Here is a 23,838-nt window from a genome sequence, read left to right as displayed (position 1 = left end):
TTTTTTTTTTTTTTTTTTTTTAATTATTATTATTTTTAATTTACTCAACATGCAAGAGCAGCTAGTGAATTATGAGTACTACCTTTTCTCTGGCAGAGCTCAGCCATTCTTTTTACTGTTACCTCCATTCATTCATTGTATATCACCTTTCTTCCACAACCATGAGGCTGGTCTTAGGACTGCTTCCAGGATGTGCTTATCTCCCCCAGGTTCTTAAGTGTGTGCTACATGTTTTTCATGCATTTGGTCTAGAACTCATCTCCTAGCAATCAGCTGAGCTTGCAATTTGCAACAGGAGTCTGTCTAGCCTGCACACCCATGTAGCTGAATTGCAAGGTGTGGCCTTAGGATAGAGGCACAGTGAGAGATACAAACAGCGTAGAGCGTTTCTGAACACTGTCAAGAATCACAGAACTGTAGGGGTTGGAAGGGACCTCGAAAGATCATTGGGTCCAACCCCCCTGCCAAAGCAGGTTCCTCAGAGCAGGCTGCCCAGGTAGGCGTCCAGACAGGCCTTGAATATCTCCAGAGAAGGGGACTCCACAACCTCCCTGGGCAGCCTGTACCAATGCTCCATCACCCTCTGTCACTCTCACCGTGGAGAAGTTCTTCTGCGTGTCAGTGCAGAACTTCCCATGCTCCATTTTGTGGCCATTGCCCCTTGTCCTATCCCCACAAACCACTGAGAAGAGTTTGGCTACATCCTTCTGTCCCCCACCCCACAGATACTTATATACACTGAGGAGATCCCCTCTAAGTCTTCTGTTCTCCAGGCTGAACAGACCCAGGTCTCTCAGCCTTTCCTCATAAGGAAGATGCTCCAGGCCCCGTATCATTTTTGTGGCCCTCTGCTGGACTCTTTCCAGGAGATTCCTGTCCTTCTTGTACTGGGGAGCCCAGAACTGGACACAGTACTCCAGGTGAGGCCTGACCAGGGCAGAGTAGAGGGGGAGGATCACCTCCCTTGACCTGCTGGCCATGCTCCTTTTAATGCACACCAGGATCCCATTAGCCCTGTTGGCCACAAGGGCACAGTGCTGGCTCATGGTCAACCTGTCGTCCACCAGGACCCCCAGGTCCTTCTCAGAGCTCCTCTCCAGCAGGTCATCCCCCAGCCTGTACTGATACATGCGGTTGTTCCTTCCCAGATGCAGGACTCTACACTTGCTCTTGTTAAATCTCATTTGGTTTCTTCCTGCCCACCTCTCCAGCTGGTCCAGGTCTCGCTGAATGGCAGCACAGCCTTCTGGTGTGTCAGCCACTCCTCCCAGCTTTGTGTCATCGGTGTACTTGCTGAGGGCAAACACTATTCCCTCATCAAGGTCGTCAACTAAGATGTTGAACAAGACCAGAAGATGTTGAACAAGACCGGACAGGTACATTTTTACTTCATGGATGGAGATTTGTGTGTTCTCTGTTCAAAGTGGCTCTGAATAACTAGCAGAGTTAATTTTTACATCCTGACTCAAGGGCTGAGACATGCCATTTCCTGAAATAGGAGGCCAGTGAAAGAACCAGCATCCCACAGTGTTATTTGCACTTCACAAGTTGTATGCTGATTTACCAGGGCTGCTGTAGTGGCAGGAGCTATCTGCCTTTGTGTGTTGCTTGGGGGTGGGCAGTAGTGCAGCTAAGAGAGTACAGGACAATAAGTAAGATCATCCTTTTCTGGGATTGTGCCAGACAGATAAACCTTCAAGATTGCCTTGTTTTTCTGATGTTAATTGTTTTTGATAATGGCAAGATCATACCTCTCCTGCTTTTTTTTTTTTTTTTTTTTTTTTTTTTTTAATAGTACCTTAGCTTTATAAGTATAGTAACGATAAAGCTGAAGTAATGGACTCTTTCTCCTTTGTGGAAATTTCTTGGCAACTCTTTCTCCCTCTGAGGCCAGTGGCAGCCCTCATGCAGTCAGATGGGATTTGGTAAGCATCTCTGGACAGGAGTGTGCTGTAGGGCTCCTATGACTCACAGGCTGTCTTCCTGAAATGTGAACTTCACTCATAGAGTGAAGACATATCTCTTGTTAGGCATTCCTGATCCCAGGTGACTGCCATGGGGTCTGATTATGTTTGCTGGTATGGAGTTATGCGTATACAGGCTCAGTTATTTTAAGTCTAGTCCCAGTGTTATTTGGCTATATGCATACAGATGTTTTTTGGACTGCTATCCTATAATATAATCAATCCCACCATCTGTGACATAGTGTCAGCCTGAACAAAGTTGATCTGTAGTGGAGGCTGCTGGCCTGCTGCAGGAATTGTCAATACCTCAAAAACGAGTGAAATGTTCGTGTGTTCAGCTGCCTGTCAGGATAACAAACAACTGACTTGTACTGATCAGCAAAGGCACTATTGGTTCATGTGCCTCTGATTCGCAGTGCTGAGGGCCTGGTGCAGGGGACAGCAGGCAGCAGGTGTTCCAGCAGTGATTCCCAAACCTATGCCTCCCCCAAGACTGCTGGTGGCTTGCAGCAACATGCATTGTGTGGATGTTTTGTGCAACATTGCCACAACCCTGATTGTAATGGCTTTCATCACCCTGGACTATTTCCTCATTGACAGGTAAGAATGGGGGGCTGTTAGCTGCTGTGGAAGAGAGTGAAACGAGGTGCTGAAGTTAGACTGTCATGGAAGGACTTGAACATGGCTATTTTGGGCCCTAGATAATCTATGGTGCTGCTATTAGCAGAAGGCTAGAGCAGCCACTCTCCAGAACACCCTCCAAATTGAAAGAAAATGTATTATAGAAAATTTGTCCAAACTCTGGTTGTTCCTTACATGGCCAATTACACCTCAGAAGAGTAGGGGAGATGGGGGTGTAACACCTTGAGACCCCGGTGCTCTCTGATGAGTAGGAGTGCTGAGGGGCCAAGCTCTGCCACAAGCACCCTGTCCCTGGTCACATAGTTCAGTGCTAATGCTGAGCGGGAACGATGGTTTCACAAGAAATTTTTACAGAGCGCTTGAAACCTACTCATTGGATAAAGCATGTTATCTAAGTAGGCACGTTATCACCTGCCCCACGTCATTTTTTTCCCAAACCAGCCACCAGCACAGCTGTTGTCCTTCCATGTTTAATTTATTTTTCGCCCCGAGGCGCTGGGGCTCCTCAGGCGCAGGCCCCCTGCCCGCTATCTCAGGGAGCCCGGCCCCCCCCGCCTGTACCCACGGCAACCGCCGCCTCCTTTCGCCACGCCGGCGGCCGCAGGCGGGCGGCTCCCCGAGGTCCCGCCCTGCGCGGCGGGGCGGGGCGGCCGGCGGCGGAGCGGGCGGCAGCGGCGGCGGTTTCTCCGTGGCGGCCCTCCAGCCTCGCCCGCCGCCATGTGCGAGCCCAGCAAGCAGGACATCGCCGCCATCTTCAAGCGGCTCCGCTCCGTGCCCACCAACAAGGTGAGGGCGGCGGGAGGACGGGGCGCCGGAGAGCGGGGGGAGGCGGCGGCCGGGCTCCGCCGTGGCGGTGACACGTCGCACTGCCCGAGGGCGGGGCGGGGGGCGGGCGGGGAGCCCCGGGGCCCGGCGGGGCTCCGCTGTCCGCCAGCCGCTCCCGGAGGGGCGGCTGGGGCTTGCCGTGGCCGCGGAGGCCTGCTCCTCGTCCCACCGAGCCCCGACACATACACACCTGTATATATACATACATATATATACACATATACGCACCTCTGTGCTGCGCTAGGTGCATGGTGGTAGCTCCCAGGGCACGTGAGGCTAGGGAAAACGATTCTCATTTAAATAAGCGTGCAGTTTAACGTGTGGATTGTAGCGTGTTTGAGTAACTGTCTTGAAAATAGCGTACCTGTAATTCGTCCTCTGGTTTCCTTTGGTTAGCATGAGAAACAGCTTTTTGGAATTTTCATGTCTTTGTGTACAGGATCGCCTGACAAGGTTTAACAAATGCTTTACAGTTATTAAATGGGATGTATTTTGTACACATAAAAGACATTCATAGTCCTTAAGGTACCCAATATTGTTTAAACGTTTGTAAAGCTCACCAGTTGTGATAACTTGTACCCTGAGACTGTGGTATATAGACTCTTTTAGTTTGCACAAATCTGTTCCTCTGAAACAGGTAGTTTTTGGTTCCTGTTCTCTGGTTCATTCTCTTCTCTTGTTGAAGATAGCATTCGTGTCTCTGCTTGGAGACCTAAATCAAGGATCTGAACTGGCTGAAAACCAAGTAGGCGTGCTGTGGTGGTGGTTTATTAGTTCTGCAGTTTTGTTATTACAGTGCGAATTGTGGGGTTTGTGTGTCTGTTGGGAAGTGTTGTGGTCATGTTCCCTCCCTCCCCCCACCCCAGCAGAATATACTATAGTACATCTCACTCAAGTCATTTTAAGTTTACAATGCTTCTAGTCCAGCTTCCAGTCCAGTTTCCTTCTGTTGGCAAATGCTTCTTCTCCCTCCCTTACACTGGTATTGCTGATGATGTGGCCATGATGTGAGTTGGACCTACCTTTGCTCTGAGTCAAAGCGCTTTTGTAGTGTTGGTTTCCAGTAGGATCAACAAGACAGATTATTACTGCTGATGCAAGAAAAGAAAGCATATCAGGATACAGCGGTTGGAAAGGAACAGAGTGGCTGCTCGGATGAAGATTACCTTTGACCAGTCGCGAAACTGCCACCTGAGTAGCAGTGGGTCCAGCATTCAGGCAGCTGTGTGCTGGTCTTGCACAACAGGGATAGCGAGCATGGAGATATGAAACTATCTGTGGCAGCAGCAACACTGCATGGTTAAAAGTGCCTTTGTAACACTGACCTCAGTGACAGGTGATTGCTGAGCCCCACCAGCTCTTTGGAAGTGTCAAAGCTAGCATTTCCAGAGGCTGTATATTACCATGTTGCCATATCCAACAACAACGTGTACTATGAACTTATTTACCAACAGGCATAAAGGATCTGTTAACTTCAACCTCTCATACAAGATGAATCCTGTTTGTTTTAATGACTTGCTGTGGACCTGTCTTTTTGTTCATTCTGGTAAAAACATCTTGATTGCAACTTTTACTCCTTTTTTTTCTCCGAAGTGACTGTTCCCGAGTCTAGACTGTCCTGAAATGCTTGAACACTAAAAGAGCAAAAATAATACAGGTGTAGTTAAAAAGAAATAGATTATTTAGGTGTATCCTTCAAATTAGTTTTTTATGAAGACTTTCATATCTTAGTTGTACCTAACTCACTCCAATAAACACAGTTGCCATATTTAAAATGGAAATGATTTCATAGGTAGGCTCTGAAATCCCTTTTAATTTTGTTTTAATTTCTTGTTACAATTTATGTGGTGGAAAGCACTCTAAAATGAGGAAGCCAAGCAACATGAGTGTAAGTTAACTTATGCTTATTTGTTTCAGTAAGTTAACTTGATAAAATGTTTCTATTTCTGTCACATAACATGATGGAAATGATAGTTCTTACGTTACTTTCACAAGAAAACTAGTTGTCATTCTGAGTTGCATCACAATCCTTAAAGCTACAATTTTTGAATAATTTTCACAGGTGTCTGATAGATGGTTGATAAGGTCCTGGATATGTGAAGCCAGTGAGCTATGCTGCTTTGTGGCAGCTAGCTTCCAAGGTGATGCAATTAACTTTTAAGAAGCTGAAATTAAGAAGCACTTATATTTGTTCCAGGAAAGGGATGTTAATAACAGAACCTTTTTAACCGTGGGATTTTTTTAACCACCTGGTAATGCTTAAGATTCTCTTTTCCAATTTCTGCTCTGAGGAATTTCAATGAAACTTACAGCTCTAAGTCTGCTCTTCTCTCTTGTGTTAGAAGCAGGACCAAGGCTGTTGTCTTGGCTTTGATCTCCAACAATCTTGTCTTATTTTGTTGTCTTCATCCTACTTTTGGCCTAGTAAGAAACTGTTTGAATACAGCCAATTTAAAGTGAAGATGAGGTAATTTATTTATTTATATTGGAATTAGCTCAAAGAATGGAGGGAATTGAGGAAAAGCGGATGAATTCTGACTACTTCAGGCTGTATGTTCTCTTGTGATGTGGCATACATGAAGAGTTACTCATTCTTTTTCCCTAACTTCCTGCATATCATTCTCCTACCTGTGCTTACTTCAGGGCATCTCTCCAGTCCCTCCTTCTATCCTTCATTCTGTGTGGATTTTCTCTTATTTCTTCTTTCTGCTGTATGTCAGTGGATGACCCTGTTTGCACAAACAGTACTGGGACACATACATGCTTTCCAGACTCCTTTCCTTCCAGTAGTGCACTGTTAAGCCTCCATAGAGAGAGAAAGAGTGGACTTGCATATGCAGAAACTGTAACCTCCATGCTTTCCATTTGTGTTGCAGGTTATTGGTCTAACTGAAGCCCAGACTTAAAAATGTTTTTATTGAGGATGAGTCGGTGTTGAATCTGATGGTGAACTTGTGCCTGATAAATGCGCACTGCGTAAGATACAGAGACCCACAGTAAAGCTAGGAGTTTAGCCTCAAAGTGCTCTTGGGCATCTACTTGAAATTAATTTGGTTGGTGATAGGTTAGCTGACTTGAATGTAAACTCAGGGCTTGTTTGATTGGGTATGTAGACACAAATCTCTAGTTACATCAGTGTAGTTTCTAGCAAGGAGACTTGTTAGTGTTTCTGTTTGTTTGTTTGTTTGTTTGTTTTTTTCTTCCCAGCCTGTCAAGGAAGTGAAAACATTTCTTAAAAGCTTTTGTATATCAGTAGTGTTGGAAGTGTGTACTTAAGTTGGAAGTGTTAAATGTGTACTTGAACTAGATTGATGTGGGTTCTCTGCCCCACTGTTTTTCAACCTGTGATCTATGTATAAACTGATGATGGACAGAAACCAGGAGTTTGTGTTGTCCTGTCTAGTTTGGGTGAAGGCATATGAGTTTGGGCAGGTTGTGCAACTACTCTTTATAAAATTAGGGTTATGTGAAGTTGTCATGTAATCTGTGCTGGAAGGATGACATCCATGCTACAAGGATGAATTCATTAAATTCTGATCACTACAAGGATGTTAGAATGACCTATAATACAACTTTAACAAGTGGTTATGCATAAGTCACATTAATGATTTTTATTTTCTTAAAGGTATGTTTTGACTGCGGGTCAAAAAACCCTAGCTGGGCAAGCATAACATACGGAGTTTTTCTTTGTATCGATTGTTCAGGGACCCATCGATCCCTTGGTGTTCACTTAAGTTTCATTCGGTAAGTAGTTTGTATACTTTTTACATTAAAAATGGTATTTTTTCAACTTCTGATGTTTTTTATTTTGTTGAGATGGCTGTTCAGAGAGGAAAATGCATTCTTAATTTCTGATTGAAAGTTTTTAATGTTTGTAAAAGCTTTGATTTATCTGATAGCTACTTGGGAATGAGGTAAATAGGTAGGCTTCGGTAGAATTTGTACCTTGCATACATTCCCATTACCTGCTTCTAGTATTTGTTAGTAGCGCATATTTGTTGGCAGATTTGTTTGTACATTGAAGATTATGGCTTCTATAGGTAGGTCAGTGATAAAAGGAAGACTAATGGAATTGTGGGCCCTCTCCAGAAGGAAACAGGAGACCTGATCACCCAGGATATAGAGATGGCAGAGGTACTTCATGACTTTTTTGCCTCAGTCTTCTCTGACAAGAGCTCCAACCATATAGCCCAAGCCCCAGAAGAAAAGGCAGGGACTGGGATAATGAAAAACCACCCATTGTAGGAGAAGATCAGGTTCAAGACCAGCTAAGGAAGCTGAAGGTGCACAAGTCCATGGGACCTGCTGAGGTACGTCCACGGGTCCTGAGGGAATTGGCAGATGTAGTTGGTAAGCCACAGTCCACCATATTTGAGAAGTCGTGGCAGTCCAGTGAACTGGAAGAGGGGAAATAAAACCCACATTTTTAAAGAGGGGAAAAAAGGAAGAGCTAATGAACTACAGGCCAGTAAGTCTCACCTCTGTGCCTGGCAAGATCATGGAGCAGATTTTCCCGGAAACTATGCAAAGGCACCTGGAAAACAAGGAGGTGATTGGTGACAGCCAACACAGCTTCACTAAGGGCCAATTGTGCCTGACAAATGTGGTGGCCTTCTCTGATGGCGTTACAGCATTGGATAGGGGAAGAATAACTGAAAAATAACTGACAAATGCAACGCATTTTATGCTGTCCCCAATGATATCCTTGTCTCTAAATTGAAAAGACATGGATTTGATGAATGGGCCCACACGGTGGGTAAGGAATTGGATGGTTACGCTCAGAGTTGTAGTCAACAGCTCACTGTCCAAGCAGAGATCAGTGATGAGTGGCGTTCCTCAGGGGGTAAGTACTGGGACCAGTGCCATTTAACATTTTTGTCGGTGACATGGAGAGTGGGATTGAGGGTACCCTTGGCAAGTCTGCTGATGACACCAAGCTGCGTGGTGCAGTCAACAGGCTTGGAGGGAAGGGATGCCATCCAGAGGGACCTGGGCAGGCCTGAAAGGTAGGCCCGTGAGGATCTCGTGAAGTTCAACAAGGCCAAGCATGAGGTCCTGTACCTGTGTTGGGGCAATCCCCAGCACAGATACAGGCTGGGTGGAAAATGGATTGAGAGCAGCCCTGAGGAGAAGGACCTGGGGGGGTGATGGTTGATGAGAAGTTTAACGTGAGCCAGCAATGTATGCTTGCAGCCCAGAAAGCCACCCATATCCTGGGCTGCATCAAAAGGAGCATGGCCAGCAGGGTGAGGGATGTGATCGTTGCTCTCTGCTCTGCTCTCGTGAGACCCCACCTAGAGCACTGCATTCAGCTCTGGGGCCCCAGCACAAGAAGGACATGGACCTGTTGGAGCAAGCCTAGAGAAGGGCAATGAGAATGATTCAAGGGCTGGAGCACCTCTCCTGTGAAGATGGGTCAAGGAAGTTGGGGATGTTCAGCCTGGAGAAGAGAAGGGTCTGGGGAGACCTTATAGCAGCCTTCTAGTACCTAAAGGGGGCCTACAGGAAAGCTGGAGGGTTGTTAGGGCATGTAGTGATAGGACAAGGAGTAATGGATTTAAACTGAAAGAAGGTAGATTTAGCTTAGATATTAGGAAGAAATTCTTCACTCAGAGGGTGAGGCACTAGCACAGGCTGCCCAGAGAAGCTGTGGATGCCCCATCCCAGGAGGTGTTTGAGGCCAGGCTGGATGGGGCCTTGGGCAACTTGGTCTGGTGGGAGGTGTCCCTGCCCATGACAGAGGGGTTGGAACTGGATGATGTTGGAAGTCCCTTCCAACCCAAACCATTCTGTGAGTCTGTGATGAAAACAAAGAAGTGAGTAAGCACGTTGAAGCGTTCTATCATTTTTCCAGTCAAGACTGAGGCAAATACTACTTTATTATTTACTACTTATCTTCAGCAGTGCTACAGTATATTGATCATAATGATAATCTGACAGTCTAGCAAGCCAGTTTAGAGACCTAAATATTTTTTATTTTTTTGCCAACTGTGCTTCCTGAAGTAGTTCAGTACTAGCACTGTGGTGGCAACATAATGGGGTAGGAAGTGAGGGGTTTTGTGTAAAGGACTATACTCCCCTTTGGTGGCAGCACTTGGATAGGCTCAGTCAGTTGGTGCAGTTTTAATGAGCTTCTCGTATTTCAGGTGAGTAACCCAATTTATGTCCTATAGGTGTATTTGTCCTATTAAATAGAACCTTCCATTTCATATATGTAACTGCTGGAAGTGTGTGAGAGCAATGCATCTAAGAATGGACTGCAGATAAAAGCAGCTGTTTTTTATCAACTAAAATCTGTATTTTTCCTCTGTTGCTTTGTCACTGTATAAAAGAATGTTACAAAGGGGTCTTTCAAGAATGCATTCCTGATGATCACAGTATTATGACTGTTAGAATTCTCATATTCAGTGCTCCCTCTACCACCCCCAGATAATTTTGGAAATAAACTCTTTACACAAACAAGGTAGATTTTAAATGTCTGTGAAGATAACATTAAAAATATTTCCTTCTCTTCAGATCTACAGAACTGGATTCCAATTGGTCTTGGTTTCAACTGAGATGCATGCAAGTTGGAGGAAATGCAAATGCTGTATGTACTCTTGAGTGTTTGCCGTGCACATTGAAGCTTGTTAGGTTTGGAAGCTATTGTCTTTCCTTATTGGCTCACATCTTTTAGAATATTTTTATTTCTCCAATCCATTTCTCTACTTCTTCTTGTTTTTAAGAATTCTTTTGAGTGCTGATTTCACTTTCCATACTTCTTGCAACTTTTTCATGTAGGTATAGTCTGCAAAAGTTTTTTTTCTTAGAAGTCATTAATAAAAATCACTGAAAAGACTAGACCAGATTCCTTGAAAATGCATCTAATTTAACAGCAAAACATTGATAACTGATGAAAGATGGCCTTACATCTGCTTGTAAACCTAGTTAACAAGTGTTTTCCTGTGACCTTATTTCTGTATGTAGTTCATGAACATGTCTTGCCAAAGGTCATGTCACTGCTGAAGTCAAGATATGACTTAGGCTTTAGGTACAGTTAAAGTCAAGATAAGATGTGCTACACTGTCAGAGAGAGGAAATGGCAATGTTTTGGCTAATTGATATAATCTGTTACTTTTGATTTAATTCTTTTACATACTCAAAAATAAGTTTGTTTCATAATATTTTCTTTTAAACTAAGGTTTTGTGTTGACTGCTGTATTGTCCTCAATTTCCTTTTAAAAAGACAATACTTTCTTCAGTCAGCTCCTCTGGAATCTTACCTCTTTTCCCATATGTTTTTTTCAAAGATCAACCACTGGTAGTTAAGATTGCTTCCCTAAGCTGTATTACTCTGTGTCCAAACATGTAACTTTCATAAGAAACTTCTACTTTTCTTCCAGTGCCCTGGAAACTTACCCCTTATCTTTCTTCATGTGTTTTTAGTCCTTAAACGTTGTTTAAGAAACTGTAAGTCTTGAGCTTCTTTGTGTTCCATCTCAACCAAGCTTTAATTCCATTTACAATTTCTTAGTTTGCTTTCTTAATCTGCTTTCCTTGAGTCTTGTCATTGTAATATTCTCCTAAATCTTACCATCTCTGAATTTAATATTTAATGTTTTAAATATTTCAGTATTAGAATATTTTAAATATTTCCATACAAAGAACGATGAATTGAGCAAGGATCATTATTATTTATCTTCCCCTTCTGCATTTTCCAGTCAAACCATCTTCTTTGAATTAGGCATTCAGCATGTCACTGTCTCTGGTTTGCAGATCTGAGCGGTTGTGTAACTTCAGAACTAAAGTGGTGTTTTTACCCTATTTTTTCTGCCTATCCTTTCTAAGTTGTATCTTTCTGTATAATGCAGTGTCCTGGTTTCAGTTAGAACAGAATTAATTTTCTTCCTAGTAGCTGGTGGAATGCTGTGTTTTGGCTTAGGATGAGAAGAGTGCTGATAACACCCCGATGGTTTAATTGTTGCAGAGCAGTGCTTATACCAAGCCAAGGACATCTCAGCCTTTTGCTCTATCCTGCCAACAGGCAGGTTGGGGGTGCAGTAAGAGCTGGGAGGGGACAGACCCAGGACAGGTGACCCAAACTAGCCAAAGGGGTATTCCATACCATCTGACGTCATGCTAAACAATATATAGGGGTGGCTAGCCGGGGGGAGGGGGCCGGACTGCTCGGGGTTAGGCTGGGCATCGGTCAGCGGGTGGTGAGCAATTGCATTGTGCATCACTTGTTTGTACATATTATTATTACTTTCCTATTATCACCATTGTAACATTATTATTATTATTATTGTTATTATTATTTTGTTATTATTATTTTCCTGTCTTATTAAACTGTCTTTATCTCAACTCACGGGCTTCACTTTCCATTTCTCGCCCCTGTCCCAGAGAGGGAGGGGGGAGGGTGAGCGAACGGCTGCGTGGTATTTAGCTGCCAGCCGGGTTAAACCACGACATGCAGTTATATGAATTTGCTCATCAAGTTTCTCTTACGCCTCTTAATAGATAAAGATCATAGTTTTAACTAATCAGAAGAGGTAGATTCTGCATGAAAAATACTTTCCTTTTTTAGCCGTAGATTTAAAGGCAATTGGTAGGAAGGAAGTGCAAGTTTTGAAAAGTACATCAGATAATTTCAGAAAGCATATTCACAGAAGATTAACAGTAAACATTTATTATTTAATTTTATGGATTTTTGTCTTTCTGCTTGGATGTCACTGTTTCCTATCATGCATTGTACCAGTAGGTCTAATATACCCACATCTCTTACACCTGAAATTCATAATGACCTCTTTTGGATTACCTAGCAGGATAAACAGCTGAAACTTCAAAGACCATCTTAGTAAACTGCTTCAACATTTAAAAAGTAAAAGCAACATCTTCCTTCTAATTGCATTAAAAAACAATTTCCTTTTTGTTCCAATAAAATGCTGAATTCTATTTTTACCAACTAGTGCTTAGAAATACTCTCAGATTAATGTTTAGTATTTCTATTCTGTAATTTCCTGGTGATACTGAATCTTGAATCAGTTATGAGCTTTATAGCTGTGTATGAGATTGCTAGAAAATTTGGTGATGTGAGTTCCTTTTGCTTTCAGAATAAACACTTAAAATGATTAGAATTAGGGTTTACAAAGAAAAGCTCTGAATGTCAGCTCCATAGGGGTGTGTGTGTATATATATATACACACCTAAATGCAAATATACGCAGTTCTTTTGACACTTGTTATGTTTATAACTGTTTTTGTTGTAATTACAGAAATGTATGGTGGCTTAACTTTTATATGAAGTCTGGTACTTATGTATTAGATTTACATTTGAGGTTATAGGCTTCAATTGTCTGGATTTGCTGACCCTATCGGAAACTTGTTTACTATGTTTTACTGTAATAGTCTATTAAGTTCTTCTGTGCAAGAACATGTGACATCATTTGCTAGTTAATTCTAGGTACTAAAAAAATGCCCAGCTTTTCCATTTCTTAATCTTTCAAACAAAGTTTTTATTTGTATGTGAATACACACATATAAATAGTGTGTGTATGTGAATATATATATATTCACATATGTATATGTGAATACACACATATGTATATGTGAATACACACATGTACCTATATATAGGTACATACATATATATGTGGATATACACTTTAAGGAAGACCATTTTTATATAGCCATTTTGATCAAGCATACATTGTTCTTTCTAGCAAGCTCGAGATGAAAGCAAGTGATACCTTTTAGAATATCAGAAATGTCCTTTGAAGCACAGGTGTTGGCAGTTAGTTAACTCATCCTTTCCTTGTTACATTCAAAACTACAAATCTTTGTATATGATTGGAAGCTTGTATCTCTATGTGCTTTTGAAACATACCACTAATCTATTTTTTTTTAATTTAATGTTGTTGTTTTACATGTACATATGTTGCCATAATGGAGTTTTCTTCTTATTTTGGAAATTTACACAGACTTCATAATTTAAAATATTTAGATACAGGAGGAGAGTAGTTTGCTGCATTGCGATATATTTTTATGTTAAGTGGTATTGATTTTAAATTTGTTTCTCGTTGCATCTTGTTCTTCATAGTCTGCTTTTTTCCATCAACATGGATGCACAACAAGTGATACCAATGCAAAGTATAACAGTCGTGCTGCTCAACTTTACAAAGAGAAAATTAAATCTCTTGCAATGCAAGCAACAAGAAAGCATGGTACTGATGTGAGTAATGTGTGTCTTATGTAATTTAGATTTTTCAAAAACTTTCTGTTCTTTACCATCTAGAGCAATTTTAAGCTTCTAGTTAATGTGAAAGATTATCTGCCTATTGGAGGTACTGGTACACGTTGCAGTGAGGTTACAAGCTGTGGAGTAAACTATTTGCAACTTTGTTATTTTTTGAAAAAAATTATTGAGGGTAGAGCTGAACCTCATATTTTGGCTTACTCAAAACACCATTTGCAGGATTTACAATAACTTACAGGAATTCTAGGCAGAAACTTCAGGTATTCTTCAAAAAGGAAACTACTTTGTTTCTCAAACGTGCTGAAAAATTGTTTGTGCTACTGTATAACAAAAACACCAGCACTTCTCTGTGAATTATATATTGTATTTATTTTTGCTTCTCTGTAACTGAATTATTCCTGAGAAGTACAGCATATAAAAACATAAAAGTGCCAATAGCGTTAACTACAAACTAGTTGAGATTTAAGTGGGTTTTAATTTGAACAGATAAATGTTTTTTTCCTTTTTTCTACAAAAAATATATTTGAAAAACTAGCAAGTTTTATATATACATATATATATATATATATGTATATATAAAACTTGCTAGTTATATATATATATGTGTGTATATATATATATATATATATATATGTCCTGAACATGCTTTTCTGTTAAAAATGCAGGCATGCTGTCAAAGCTTTGAAGTTAGGTTGCTGACAGGAAGAAGTTGTTAGCGAAGTACACGTTATTTAGATCTGCTGAGGTGTTAAATAAGTTTGACATTGGCCCTCTTCTATATATGCAGAATGAATGTCTTGATAGTTTAATTCAATGTGTTTAAGTCCATGGCTAATTCATTTGAAGTTGATCAAATGAGTGAGAATTTTAAATAAATTAATTAAAATGTCTTGCTTTTCTTTCTTCTAATCTGTTCATCAAATACTATGAAATTTAATTATTATAATTTTGTATGGCAGATATAGTTAATGTGGTTCTCATCACTAACTTAAGAGAATATTTCTTTTTACTTACTAGACAGCTTTAGATGTAAAACAAGTTCAAGTAAAGCTCTAGTGATATTAAATTTTGACAATATTACTGCAGCAGAGCTTATACTGAGTATTTTGTTAGGAAGAAAATGGGTAATTTGAGGGAAGACATCATGAGACATTGAATCTAAAAAGGAATATTTTTAACTTGGGGGGAAAAAAAAAAGTTTTAAGGTAAGTGCATTTTTTAGGATGCATTCATGCAGTTATCTGGTAAAATTAATAATCTCCCTCTCTTCCTTCTTTCCTTTCTACCTCTCCCAAAATACTTCTAGCTGTGGACAGATGGATGTGGAATGCCACCTGTGTCACCGGAGCACAAAGAGGAAGACTTTTTTGCATCCCATGTTTCTCCTAAGGTATAGATTGCCTGTATTTAATTCTTGTTTGCTTTCTGACTTCTTAAGAGAGCTGTGTGCTCTGTGATTAATTTTAAACTCTGTAAGAAAATCTAACAGAGAAAGGATAAGTCAGTGAGTTAACGTTTACCTGCTTTTCCTTCTGTGGGTCTCAAAATTCTTCCTGGATGTGAACCACTTTCTAAGATGATAATTTAGAATGACCCAAATAGTAGCTAAATGTGAAATGAAGCTGTGTTTTTCTTAGGCGTGCAATTCTTGGCTCATGATTCCTGTCTTGGGAATGCCCTAATCTAAACTTAATATGTGATAACTGTTTTTTTGATGAATAAAGTTGAATGGAAAAAAATGCTATTTGTTAAGCAGGTGCTTTTTTTCTTCCTCCAGAATTTCTCCGTCCTCTTTGAAAAAGTTAAAATAACTTTCTGAAAGCTATTGCTATTTCTGGTTTTCATTTATTTGTTCTCACCTCTGCTCTGCTTTCTCAGTGCATTATAGTGACAGATGCTGTGTTTATTTCAGAGAACAGTGTTTCAGAGACTCTCTTGTGTCTTAGATTAAAAAATACCATTAAAAACAACTTCAGTAGTTGTGATCTTAAACTTGGAATAATTAAGTTACTGCTGTGCCTAGTATTCCTAAATATTTCAACAATATTAAGTGTTCTGACATGATTGCTTTCTAGTATAGTTGCAATCAGTGAATACCTACAACTAAGTATCATCATGAGGCATATTTTGGGATAGAGAAGAATGCAAAGAACTTGGCATATCATATTAGGCCTTGTGAATATTCTTCAACACTTTGTAAACATTCATTGCGTTCATTCCCCAGTCATGATGTTGTGGTGATCCATATATATCATCATCAGTAATAAAAAGTATAAAAAATATGCGAGCTCATATCTGCGACCTGGTAAGGAACACAGTAAAAATAGCAGGTTTTTAATTGACTTTCTAATATATCTAGGGTGCTTAAGAATGGGAAAAGCTGTAATTTAAAGGAAAAAACTCCCCTCTCCTTTAGTTATTCAATTGTGACATTTTAAAATAATAACTTTTTTGTTGTTTTTGTAATGTTTCAAAAACATATTTTAAAGGAAATTTCAGCCTTTTATCAGTTTGTTTTATTTTAGGAAATTCTACTATGGTCAATATTTGAATGTCTTATAAAAATGAATTTTGACATCTTTGAACCAGGGAAAGAATATTTATGTTTTACAGTTTGGGAAGAATGCTGTATTACTCAGAAATGCTTGTTGCAAAGAAAAAAATAAATTAGTTTTTGTGAGTTGTAGTCTAGTATTTTCATCAGATGATCATCTGTTCTGATAGTAGAAAAGTAAACAGTATTTGTTTACAAAAGGCAATATGGAAGAATACTTGAAAGTGAGTTGGAAAATCATAAACTGCAGTAAGCTAGAGAGAAAGAGTTAAGCAGAGAAGTGTTGTAAATATTTTTAGGCTGAAGTATGAGAAGTAGCAACTTGTTACAAAACCCCTTGAGAAAATTTATCAATATATAATATATATAATACATATTATATATATAATTTATATTATAAATAATAATATGTAATATCTATATATTATATATAAAATTTATAAATATATAATATATATTATATAATTTATATTATATATAATAATATGTAATATATATTCTATTATATATAAACAATATATATATAATATAATGTAAATTTTCAAAGCAGAATTTTTGGATAGCTGCGAAAGTAGGGGATCAGAGACAAGCAGTCTGTGTGCTTCAGGGCAAGAGATTCTTTAGTATGGTTATGAGAGAGAAATATCGGGAGTTTATGAGATCGAGGTTTTAAGGAAGAGAAGCATGGACTGGCAGTGGCACAGCATAGGTGGAAAAGCTAATACTAAGTGGGTATTATTGTGAGCAGGTCACAGACTTGCCTAGTGAGGAGGATGTGTTTGAGGGTTATTTCTGAGAGAGGAATACAGGTGCTCAGCAATGCTTTTTAGTATAGGTAGACATTTCCTGTAACAGGTTTTAAACATAGAAGCTGTAGTCATAGGAATCCAATTTTAGCTAATTAGTGGTCTTTGAGCACAGTGCTCATATTTATTAGATGTATTCTATGTTGTGTGCACTTTTGATCTTTGTGTTTTTTTTTTTTTCAATGCAAAGAATACTGAATGGGTACTATCAGAGCCACAGCCAGTTTCTCTACAGCAGAAAGCTTCAGAAAATGTTCCAGAATGCTATGAAGGTATGACTGATTCTTTGTTAACAATAAGCTACATTTTCTGATAGTCTCTTTGTTTAGACTCTCTTTACCTTACTTAATAATTAAAATAACCTTATGCTAATAACTTAAGTATTTGGGGGAGGAAGGAGTTTCTAGAAGATTTTAAGTCTAGAAGTTTCTAGACTGCGTGGGACTACATATTCCTTTAATAATGTTTAATATGAATCGAAATTGGAATCTGATTCAGAAGATTTCAGATGAATCTTTGGGTGCATGCTGCTCTGTTAGTAACGGGAAAAGCTGTGACAGAAATAGCACATTGTGGTATCTGTATCGAGCAGTATCCTGAGGACAGTGAGTTGTGTTTTGGTATTTTAATTTAGATATTTTAAGCATTCAAATGAGCCTTCTGGTATTCTTAACTTTGTTACTCGTCATCCTTTCAGGTGGACTGGAACATGGACCAAGTGTTGATTACCTTAGTACATCACCAAAAGCTGCTTTAGGTAATGAGTGTAAGCAGAAGATAGCAGCCAGTATAGTGTACTTCTATATTCATACTTACTAAGAATTTAGGGAAGACATGAAATTCTTAGTTTAATAGCAGTGTGCATGAGTTACTTTTATACATCTTAATTTGTATTACAACTTCTTTTCTTAAACAGTATCCATCAGTTTTAGTCAATTGCATTCTGGTTTTATCTATCTTGTCCTAGCTGACTTGATGAATTTAAATATTATGGGTATCAGACCTGAAATAGGTGACCAGTAATGCTTTACACCTTCCGTTACGCTGCTTCAGGTTGTGTATCTAATAGAGCGTTGTGCTGTGATTATTCTGGGGTGTCCTCATTGCAGCTTTTCAATGCTTAAAGAGGGCTTATAAAAAAAAGATGGAGAACAACTTTTTACTTGGTCAGATAATGGTAGAGCAACATGGAATGGTTTTAACCTAAAAAGGTGGAGATTTACATTAGATATTGGAAGAAATTCTTTATCATGAGGGTGGTGAGGCACTGAAACAGGTTGCTTAGAGAAGCTGGGCATGCCCCATCCATGGAGTTGTTTGAGGCCAGGCTGGATGGAGCCTTTGTCAACCTGATCTGGTGGGAGGTGTCCCTGCCCATGGCAGTGGGGTTGGAATTAGGTGATCTTTAAGGTGCCTTCCAACCTAAACCATTCTGTGATGAATGGCTTGCTATTTAAGCTAAGGAAGCACATTAGGTCCCTATTTAGATAGATTTTGCTTCCTTTTCAGAAAACTAAACATAAAAATTTAGTTTACAAATCTTGTATTTGTAATACAAAATCTCCAGTGTCCAGAATTTTAATTTACTTAACAGTGAGGAGTGTGTCATATTGCTTCATCACTGTTTTGTTTTTTTTTTATTCACTGTTTAGTTTGTTTTTTATGAGACGGAGGCAAGTGTATTGAAAAAGTGTCATTAAAAATACCAAGTTTAGGAGTTCTGTCAGATTTCATAATGAGCAGAATGTAGGTTCATTTACTGTGTTTCAGTATTTAATACAAAGCATTAAGGCTGGAACTTTCACACTTTGTGTGTTTATGATGATACAGGTATGTTTTATCTGTATCATTGCTTATTTTAAGTATAACCAATATCTTTCTATCCAGAAAATAATTTATCCTGGAAGTGGTATGGAAACAAGTGGACCTCTAGTGTGATTTATAATGGCAAGTTTGTGTACTAGTTGGTATCCACAACTGGAAACTGAGCCATAATTTTATTCCTATTAAGAATTGGCAATAGGTACCTTACCCTCAGAGTCTTTTTCCTACCTTTTCTTAGTGATATTCATCACTCTGTTCTATGTAACTCTGTTTAGTTTTTTAACCTCTTCATGTAGAAAATGTAATACTTAAGGCATTAGAAACAAAAAAAAAAATAGAAAAACTGTTTTGAGGCTGAAATTATGGAAATCCACTTTTGCAATTCTGAAATTAATGAAATTGTATGTCAAGTAATGTATGTTTAATCATTGTAGAGAATACCACCTTCATAAAAAAGAAGCCAAATCAAGTTAAGAAGGGGGTAAGTCTATATAGTTAATGCATATTTTTCTCTGTATTATAAATCACTGGAAATATGTAGATTGTAATTTGGAAATGTATTGTGTACATTAATACTAAATAGTACACATCAGTAACAATAGATGAAAATAAAAAGCAATAGAAAATCTGTTCTATATCAAACAGCCAATGATCTGTTTCAAAATGGATTATTGTTAAGATGAATTTGTCTAATAAATTGCTATTACTCTGTAGTAGAGTACTTAAGATTAATTGGTTGTTCTCTGACCTCATATAAATTCTAAGTGAGTTTACGTGTATACAGCACACTGAACTGTCTAGACTTCCACATGTATATCTGAGCATTTTTTTTGGTGCTGTCTGGACCTGAATAGCAGATTTGTTTAGATTGAACAGTATTATTCCTTGCTCTCACTAGAGGGCCCTAATATGCAAGAAGAATTTCATTTTTATTCTAAATGGCTTATGCAGATATGTTCCCTTACAGTATGAACATAACTGGGTTCACAAGTGCATGTACAGTTTGTGAACTCTAGTGTCAGAGACTAAAACTGTACAACTCTGTGTACATAGACCAGAGCTCTTACATGAAGCCACTAAAGTGCTAACAGATTAAGATAAAAATATTGTGAAAATTCATATTGCTGCAGTGTTGCAGATGACAAATTAAATGCATGGGAGACAGAGAACAGCAGGCTGAGGGCTTTGCCACATCTGAATCTCCATCATTGTGTTGATTCATATTTGTAGTATTCAGTTGTTTTGTTTTGTTTTGTTTTGTTTTTTAAGTAATCAATAATCAGAATGAAAGAATATGTTTTCCTGTATTGAAGTAATGAGCTAGAAGTAGAATTGTTTTAAAAGAACCAGCACAAAACTGTAACCTCTCAGATGACATATTTATCTAAAAATATTTACTGTGCTTTGTCACGTGCAAAAGCTAATCATTGTGTGTTGTGAGTTTTGCATACACGTATGTAATAAATTTGTATATTGCTGTACTACCTTAAATCATTAAATACTTGTGTAACATTTATTAAAAATATGAATAAATCCTTAATAGTAAGATAAGAGACTAGCACTGGCTGGTGAGAACTAATATAATAAATAAGAAAAAAAAATTGTTGCCACTTCTAAGTATAAATTGTGATTTAAGTGAATGAGAAACAAATGGTTCAGTTGCCACAAATTTGATTATGTTACTATACAACATAATCATTATTAAAGTTGTGCCGTATACTCCCTAACGGTATGTAGTGTTTGCTATTGCTTTCAAAGTTGACTCTTAAATCATTTGAGGTGATTATCTCAGTTATAATGTTGGGACTTCTATTTTTTGTTTTCTAATAAATCAAGCTTGGAGCCAAAAAAGGTGGTTTGGGGGCACAAAAAGTCAGCAGTCAAAGCTTTAATGAGATTGAAAAACAAGCACAAGCTGTAGATAAAATGAAGGAACAACAGGATCTTCATAGCAGTAAGCAAACTGGGAAGGAAGAGCCACTGTAAGTATGAATTGTATGTACAGCAGTAAACCATGATGCCTAATTTCACGTTAATGAAGTAATTGTCAACATTTTAAATGAAATGTTACCATAGACTAGTTAATGCAAATAAAACTTCAATTCTTGCTTAATAATCTTGCTTAATAAAAATCCCCAAACGTGGATGAGGTGGGCCAAAAAGTAATCGCTCTATTTCTGCCCTCCCCCCTCCCTGTTAGGTATATGTTTCTACAGTTGCTCTTTTACTGCAGAAATAACCTTAATGTTATTTCTATTTAAAGCAGAAAATAAGGAGACATTCCACTGATACATATGAATAATGTAAAATAAATGATAAAATATGCTAAGATTAATACCACAGAAGGTTTTTCTTCTTGAACTTTTCCAGTCTCTCTAAGAGCTCAGGAAACATGCAAGTACTCGGTTTTATTAATATACGTTGGGTAAGAGTTTCACTGCTGAAAGCAGATGGTAGTTTAAGTATGACTAGAAGTGTCTGCTCAAGTTTCTACTCTTTTATACTGGAGCCGCTTTCACCCTTTGAATGCTTTTGTTGGTGTCCTCAAATCTGTTAGTCCATTCTCAATAAATACTCAGGGTATGGTTCTTTGTTCTCGTCATTCTATTTCTCTGCTACATGTTTTTGGTTTCTAGTGTTATCATAGTTGTCATCAAAATTAGATCATTAAAGAGTTGGTTATGTACTCTTTTACTGTTGTAAATTTTATCATCCTCTCTTAAGTGCTAACGTATATTTTTTATAACCTATTAAAGACATTTCTGAATTTAAATGTAATTATAGAATTACAGGATCACTTGGAACTCATGGTACCAAGTTTTTAGGCCTGCTACTTTTGACCACGTTACGTGTCCTCTGCAGAAACGGATGTTTTCGGTGCATCAGAACTATTAAATGCAAAGAGATCGGTAATTTTTCGGAGTACTTTTACCACAGAAATTGCATTTCTCACCGATTGCCAAACCTGAACATGCTGCTAAATTAAAAAAAAAAAAAAAAAAAAAAAAGTATCGTTCATGAGTTATGATTTTTCATAAGTTTTCATCAGTTAAGAGATTTTTGATATTCATAAAATAGATTTCATAAAACAGGCTGCAAATCATTTTACTTAAAGTGCTGGGTAAATTTCCTTCAGTAGCAGCTTTAAGCTGAGCTTTAGAAAACATTTTCAACTTTCTCTGTAAGAGTTGGTCTTAAACTGTAATAATTGGTTAAAATCTTCTCTGGAAATATTCTGTGATTTGAAGATGTATTTTTCGTTTTTTTTTTGTTTGTTTGTTTGTTTTTTGTTTTTTTGTTTGTTTGTTTGTTTGTTTGTTTTTTAATTTATTTCAAAAAACTTTCAGTGGATGACTGACTTTTATTGTAAGCATCTGAATGTCAGACAATGAACTTTTGGTTCCCAAGTTCTAAGTTCTAGAACCCAAGTTCTAGGTCCCTCTAAACACACCAATTAGAGGATATCCAGTCATCACATGATTGAGATCACTCTCCTTTTTGAAACGCCTCTTCAGTGGAGGAGCGATGTCCCACTCCTTACAGGAGGATGGTACCTACATCCCTATCCGTTAAGGAAGATGACCAAATGCTGTGCCCTTCTTGTCCTAACTGGTTCAGAAACACACCCCTGCCTTGCAGGAGAGTGCACTAACCATCAGGGTGTGAACTTTGGTAGGGGCATCTTGTACTCTTGTTTAAAGTTAGGTATGGATGGGGCCAGAAGAAGAGCAAGCCAGGAGAAGCCTGTGTTGGTAATCAAATGGTTAGGACACACACTAGAAGAAAATACTCTTTGGTCCAAAACTTTATTTTCATTCCTGCTTCTGTACAAAATGGATGGAAAGTTACAAGGGAAATGTCTTGTTTTCAGTCTTATGTACTTCTCATCTACTGAAGAGCATGAGGTCTACAAGCAGCATCTAAATCTTGTTTACCATGATTCTAATAATGTTAATTGCACTTTTTACCAGCCACAGTCTGTGAATTAAATATTGCCGTATTCCTCGTTAAAATTACTATTTGTATCCCTTTTAACCTACCAAATTAAATTTTAAGCAGTGTTTCTACAATTCTGTAATCAGGATTAAAAATCTCTGTGTCTCCTACATTGGTACTGCTGGAAAATAATAATTAAGATATTGTCTGAGATATAGGAAGGCCTATGGCATCTCTGAGCATTTACTATATTTGAATTAGGAGGATGTTTCAGGTGACAGAATGTGTTGCTAGCTGTGCAGAAAATAGTAAGTTGTGAATGCTTCAAAGGTTTTATAATACAGATTGTCATATCAAATATTTGATTTTGTAGGTACAAAGATTCTCTTCCCCTCTTCTGAGACACTTTTTCTGGGACAGAGGGGAGCAGTATTGATTAAAAGAAAGCATAGTCTACTCCTAGTAAATATCACTCAAGTATATGTAACACATGACAAAACCATTAGGAGTAGGGGTGGAGATGTAGCGAGGCCAAGGAGTGAATTAGAGGAACACATTACTAATATTGTATTATGGATGACACAGTATTGTAGTATATCAGAACTGGGTAATTTTGATGATCGTTTGGTAGCACATAAAACTATGACAGTGGGGGGAAAAAACACAAAACTTTTAGGTTGACTTAATAGCGATGCAAAACCATGTCTTGAACTGTAATAGTACGTTTTATTTTGAAAAACGAAAACAAAGCAAGCAAAAACAAACAATGTGCTCCTATTAATAATGAATATTTTCAGTAAACATAGAAAACAAAATACAGTGCTACATTAGATACTAATTTTCTACTAATATGTTTTGTTCTAGTGTATCATCTTTACGATTGGCCTACAGAGATCTAGATATTAAAACAAAAGAAAAAAAGCTAAATCTATCTGGTAGGAAGAAAAATGAATTCGAGAGGCTTGGCATGGGATTTGGCAGCAACAGAAGGTATGTGAAGTTCTATAAACTATTTAAGATGCTCTTTAGTTTTATGCAGATATTCTTGATTTTG

The 23,838-nt window shown here is 38.4% G+C and overlaps 1 protein-coding gene across 2 annotated transcripts in view; it reads left to right on the top strand.

The window, feature by feature from the left end:
• The first annotated feature begins 3,236 nt into the window (after positions 1-3,236).
• The window catches only part of ARFGAP3 (ARF GTPase activating protein 3), a 33,091-nt gene continuing 12,489 nt past the window's right edge, over positions 3,237-23,838 (top strand). Inside the window, exons 1-10 of one of the 2 annotated variants that reach the window (XM_084505760.1) lie at positions 3,237-3,392; positions 7,057-7,175; positions 9,948-10,020; positions 13,509-13,640; positions 14,971-15,054; positions 17,215-17,296; positions 17,722-17,781; positions 19,283-19,329; positions 20,685-20,830; positions 23,649-23,774. In XM_084505760.1, the coding sequence (XP_084361886.1) occupies positions 3,324-3,392; positions 7,057-7,175; positions 9,948-10,020; positions 13,509-13,640; positions 14,971-15,054; positions 17,215-17,296; positions 17,722-17,781; positions 19,283-19,329; positions 20,685-20,830; positions 23,649-23,774 (938 nt within the window). In that variant the 5' untranslated portion in view covers positions 3,237-3,323. Of the gene's footprint in view, positions 3,393-7,056; positions 7,176-7,471; positions 7,742-9,947; positions 10,021-13,508; positions 13,641-14,970; positions 15,055-17,214; positions 17,297-17,721; positions 17,782-19,282; positions 19,330-20,684; positions 20,831-23,648; positions 23,775-23,838 lie in introns of those variants that run through there. The other variant, XM_084505761.1, reaches the window with a different exon arrangement.

This window comes from Aythya ferina (genome assembly GCF_964211825.1).
Source record: "Aythya ferina genome assembly, chromosome: 1".
NCBI classification, from domain to species: Eukaryota; Metazoa; Chordata; class Aves; order Anseriformes; family Anatidae; genus Aythya; species Aythya ferina.
This window is presented reverse-complemented; position numbering and strand designations above follow the sequence as displayed.